The sequence below is a fragment of the Protobothrops mucrosquamatus genome, unplaced genomic scaffold, assembly GCF_001527695.2.
Source record: "Protobothrops mucrosquamatus isolate PMUCROS unplaced genomic scaffold, P.Mucros_1.0 scaffold81, whole genome shotgun sequence".
Classification (NCBI taxonomy): domain Eukaryota; kingdom Metazoa; phylum Chordata; class Lepidosauria; order Squamata; family Viperidae; genus Protobothrops; species Protobothrops mucrosquamatus.
Window position 1 is genome coordinate 1,611,474 of NW_015386458.1, and position 5,211 is coordinate 1,616,684.

At 48.2% G+C, this 5,211-nt stretch overlaps 1 protein-coding gene across 1 annotated transcript in view; it reads right to left on the bottom strand.

Moving 5' to 3' along the window:
- VILL (villin like) overlaps window positions 1-5,211 on the bottom strand; it is a 60,536-nt gene that overhangs the window by 13,541 nt on the left and 41,784 nt on the right. Inside the window, exon 15 of the mRNA XM_015812412.1 lies at window positions 1,040-1,185. Within this exon, the coding sequence (XP_015667898.1) occupies window positions 1,040-1,185 (146 nt within the window). The remainder of the gene's footprint in view (window positions 1-1,039; window positions 1,186-5,211) is intronic.

Here is a 5,211-nt window from a genome sequence, read left to right on the forward strand (position 1 = left end):
TCTCTGTGGGTGCCCCCACCCTCTGGAACGAACTACCCCCCGAGATCCGGACGATTCCGGATCTCCTACCTTTTCGCCGCGCCCTCAAGACATGGCTTTTTCAACAAGCGGGTCTGGCCTAGGGAGAATTTTTAAACAGGGACAATTCTTAATTTAATTTTAATTAATTATACAGCGAAAAAAAATATTTGGTTTTTAACAGGTTTTTATGGGGGGATGATGTTTTAAGTGTTTTAATATGCTGTAAGCCGCCCTGAGTCCTATAGGGAGAAGGGCGGCATATAAATCTATGTTAAATAAGGTCACAAATGGTGATCACCTGACCTGGGACACTCAACTGTCACAAACACATCCTGGTTGCCAAGCCCCCAAATTCTGATCATGTGACCATGGGGATGCGAGGACCAGGGCGAGGACCAGTCATAAGTCACTTCTTTCAGTGCCAGTGTAACATTGAATGGTTGCAAATGAATGGTTGTAAGTCAAGGACTATTTATATATTCTCTGAGTGTGCAGAGACAAACATGCACAAAAGGATCCCACAGCCAGAAGGCAGATGGAGGAGGAGGAGGAGGAGAAAATGAAAAAAGGAGGAGAAAAGGAGAACAACAGTTGGAGGAGGAGGAGAATGGAGAAAAGGAGGAAAGTGAAGGAGGAGGAGGAGAGGAGGAGAAAGAGGAGAGGATAGAGAAAAGGAGAAGGTGAAGAACGAGAAGGAGGAGGAGGAGGAGAAAAGGAAAGAAGGTGAAGAAGAAAGAGAAGGAGGAGGAGGAAGAGAAGGATGGAGAAAAGGAGAAGAAGAAAAAGGTGGAGGAGTAGGAGGAGGAGGAGAAAAGGAGAAGAAGGTGAAGGAGAAGGAGAAGGAGGGGGAAGAGAAGGATGGAGAAAAAGAGGAGAAGGTGAAGGAGGAGGAGGAGGAGGAGAAAAGGAGAAGAAGGTGAAGAAGGAGAAGGAGGAGGAGAAAGAGAAGGATGGAGAAAAGGAGAAGGAGGAGGAGAAGGAGAAGAGAACTTGATACAACAAGTCCAGTTGATCTTACCTCTTGTCACTGGCATAGGGAGCTTTGCCTCCAAGGGCAATCCAAAATTCAGCCGGTTCCTGTCCCTCCAGAATGGTCTGCTTATCCCACTTGGAGATGACATCAGCCACAGTCTTTGCCATTTCTCGCTCATCCCCACTGCATCCCTAACAGAAAACCCAGATCAAGGTGGATTCAATCACTGCACCATCTTCCCAGAGCGCCTAATCCTTTAAGGCTAGTGGACAATTATCCTTCCAAAGCCACTCCTACGATAGTTCCTTACATTTCCTGTCGCTGTAAGGCTTTCTCTGATCCTGAGAATGTGAGCAGAGGCTTGCAAAACATGATGGAAGAACAGGTGCCCATTCTCCTTGTAGCTTCTAAATGACTAGCTAGCTCCCCCATTAATCGCAAGAGAGTTAGAAAGAACATCAAAGAAGGACCAGCCATATCATACTCGGTAACGGATTCGGGGAATGAGAGAGCAAAAGTGCACGCTTCCTATTTCCAAAAATTCAAACTGACTTGTTTCCATCTAGAGCAGGGGGTAGGCAACCTTGGCTCTTTTATGACTCGTGGACTTCAACTCCCAGAATTCCTGAGCCAGCCATGCTGAGGGGAAAGGGAGAGGTTTCCAAGCTGGGCCATGCTGGCTCAGGAATTCTGGGAGTTGAAGTCCACGAGTCATAAAAGAGCCAAGGTTGCCTACCCCTGACCTAGGGGATTTCACACATGTGTTTGATAACAACAACAACAAAGAATGTGAGTGGCATAGTTTCTTACCCCTTTGAGATGGCTCACAGGCAGAACTGTAGCTTACCCTCTAAACCAGGGGTGCCAAACTCAATTTCATTGAGGGCTGCATCAGCATTGTGGGTGTCCTCGGGGGGGGGGGCAGGTAGATGTGGCCAGGATAGGCATGGCCTACTGGGTGGGCGTGGCTGGAGTGGGTGCAGCCTACTGGGTGGGCATGGCCAGCTCTACTTCATTCGCATCAAGGGTGCCTGTGGGGGCCTGGGCAGGAGTGGGACAGATCTGAAGTTCTCTGGCAGAATGGGGTGGGACCAGGGCAAGCGCTAAGTCATGGTCCACTGGAAGAGCCTGCCGAAACCCCTCCCCCAGAGCCCATCAAGCTAGATATGTGAAGTAGGCGAGGGCCATTTGCTGGCCACTTCCAGGCGATGGTCCATTTCTTCATTCCTCACAAAGGGTGACACCTCCCCAGCATGCACCCAGGGGGCGGGGCCAATGCAGCAGGGGCTGGTTCCTCGCTGTTTCCAGACGGCCTTGTGGAGCTAAGACTGAATGCATTTCAGCATAGATGGCCACCACAAAATTGTACATTGGCTCCCGGCCGGCCTGGGCCAGGGCCAAGGCAGAGAGGGCCGTTCCCTCACTGTTTCCAGGATGGCTTCGCGGGCCACATGAAACGTCGCGGGCCACATCTGGCCCTCAGGCCTTGTGTTTGACATGTCTGCTCTAAACATACCTTTTCCCATGCAAGAAAGATAAAAATTCATATATGACAAGCTCCCTGCCAATTTACATTGTTAATACATTCGGCATTGTCCTGTAATGAAAGTGTCCCCAACCTCCTGAGCCAGTATTGGTCCATAGCCTGTTAGGAACTGAGCCGTGGAAGCAAGTGAAACTTCATCTGCGTGTGGGAACAATCCAAAGAAAGAAATATTTTTGGGGATATTAAAAAGGCAGAATATATTTTCCCAAAGGATTTTAAAGGCAGAAACCAACCCCCCCTCACAAGTCTCTCTGCCCCAGACAGAAACCAGGTTGCAGAAATGCTGATGTGATAATCTTGTTAGAAAGATTGGAGTCAAGAAGCTGGGATTAGGAAGACAAAGATCCCTAGAATCAACAATCCCTCACACCAAAAATCTAAGAGTCATCAGCCATAGCCCCAGGGAAGCAGGATAACAGGATTAACCCACCACCATCAGAATACGAGAAAGGCACACTCAGACTCAGGTCAAAGTTCATGCCACAGGAAGAACTCCAAACAAAAGCCCAAGAAGGTATAAAAACCCACTCCCTACATGTACTCTTCTCTCTTTTCTTCCAGAGCCATCTTTCTGTCTGGCTCTCCTCTTCAATAAACTGCAACCTTCTTTCTAAAGCAGTCGCCATGTTTTTATTCCCGGCTTGGACTGAACCATAATGAAGACTTTTCCTTCAATATGCGTAAGGGCAGGATCTACGCAATGCACAAAACTATGCCCCCACCTGTTCATGGCATATTTTTTTTAATAGAACCAGTCCCCGGTGCCCAAAGGTTTGGGGAGCCACTGCTGTAATGATGTGGGAGACTGGCCAAAGAAACACTACAAGGGAACGGACAGATAAGACACTGCAGGACTGTCAGGGCTGAGTGGAAGCGCCAGGATCAGTGCCGCTTTCCAGCTGATCAGCGCTTCTTCGGGGCTGTCAGGGCTCAGTGGAAGCGTCAGGATCAGCGCCAGGCTCCAGCTGGAGCTCGGCGCTGATCCTGGTGCTTCTGCTGAGCCCAGAAGAAGCGCCAATCAGCTGGAATGTTGCAGCATCTCCAGGGTCTTCTGATTTACATTCAGATGCTTGGCAACGGATTCATATTTATGACGGTCACAGTGTCCCAGGGTCATGTGAAGTGACCAAAACCTGCTGCAGCCACCCAGCAGACGGGGGGGAATAAAAACCAAACACCTCTCCACCCCACCCCTGCTGCCAATCCTCAACAGAAATGCTCACAACAATGAAAACCTCGGACAGGAGGAAGAGCACCGCCGGGCGGGCAGGCAGGTGTCTTGCTTGGCTGTGGCTTGGGGGGCACTTTTTTCAGTGTCATTGTAATTTCGAACAGTCACTAGTCACTAAGAGAACTGTTATAAGTCGAGGACTACCTGTACTTTATCACTTTTTTCCTCTTTTTTTTTTGGCGACGTGGTAGTCGGATATTGCCATATCCTAAAAGTGGTACAGTGGGTGAAAAGGTTGAAAAGCCCTGATCTATAGTAGAAACTTGAAAGTACTGAATCTGAAAGTACAAATCTCCTCCCATTTCTTTTACAGAAAACCAGGGCGGGTCCCTTTAAGTCTCTTGCCCTGCCCATTATTTAGCTGAGGGCTATGCTGTCTCTTATCCGTCCATTCCCTAAGCGGCATCTTTTTGCCGTGTCCCCCAAATCTTTCCCTATATGCTGTCTGAGAAACATGGAGCACAAGCTTTGGCTGTTCCGTTGAGCATTCTTGGAGGCATTGTGGTGAGCTAATAAACCCTGGGAATTTCCTGAAGTAGGGACTTCAACTCCCAGAATTCCACAGCCAATATGACCATTGATAAGAATTCTGGGAGTTGAAGTCCACACTCCTGGAAATTCCCAAGGTTGGGAAACAATGGAATAGAATATTTGTCTTGGGTTGAGAGGGAATTGTCTTGAACTCAGAGGAGCGAAGTATGCTAAAAACTACTTTGTTTTCGTCAAGGAACTGATATGAAATAAGGTAGTCCTTGACTTACGACTACAACTGAGCCCAAAATTTCTGCTGCTAAGTTGTTAAGTTTTGCCCCAGTTTACAACCACAGTTGTTAAGTGAATCACTGCAGTTATTAAGTTAATAACAGGGTTGTTAAGTGAATCTGGCTTCCCCGTTGAGTTTGCTTGTCAGAAGGTCGCAAAATGGGATCCTGGGACACTGCAACTGTCATAAATATGAGTCAGTTGCCCAGCATCTGAATTTTGATCACACAACCATTGGGATGCTGCAGTGACTGTAAGTGTGAAAACCAAACATAGGAAACTTTTTTCAGTGTCATTATAACTTTGAATGTCATTAAACGAACTGTTGTAAATTGAGGACCTCAGGCATCTGGATACTCCTTCGCAGACTGCTCATTGCAATCAGAAAGCTACTAGTCATGAGCCAGATACCTTGAGAAAGTAATTTTCCATATCCACACATGTTTCTGATGTTTTTCAGCAGGGCAGGTACAAATATCTTCATCGGACCCGGATATCTTCGAGACCGCCTCCTGCCGCAGAGTACCTCCCATCGACCGGTACGCTCCCATAGAGTGGGTCTCCTCAGGGTGCCGTCAGCCAGACAGTGCCGGCTGGCGACCCCAAGGGGGAGGGCCTTCTCTGTGGGAGCTCCCACCCTCTGGAATGAACTGCCCCCAGAGATCAGGGTTATCCCTG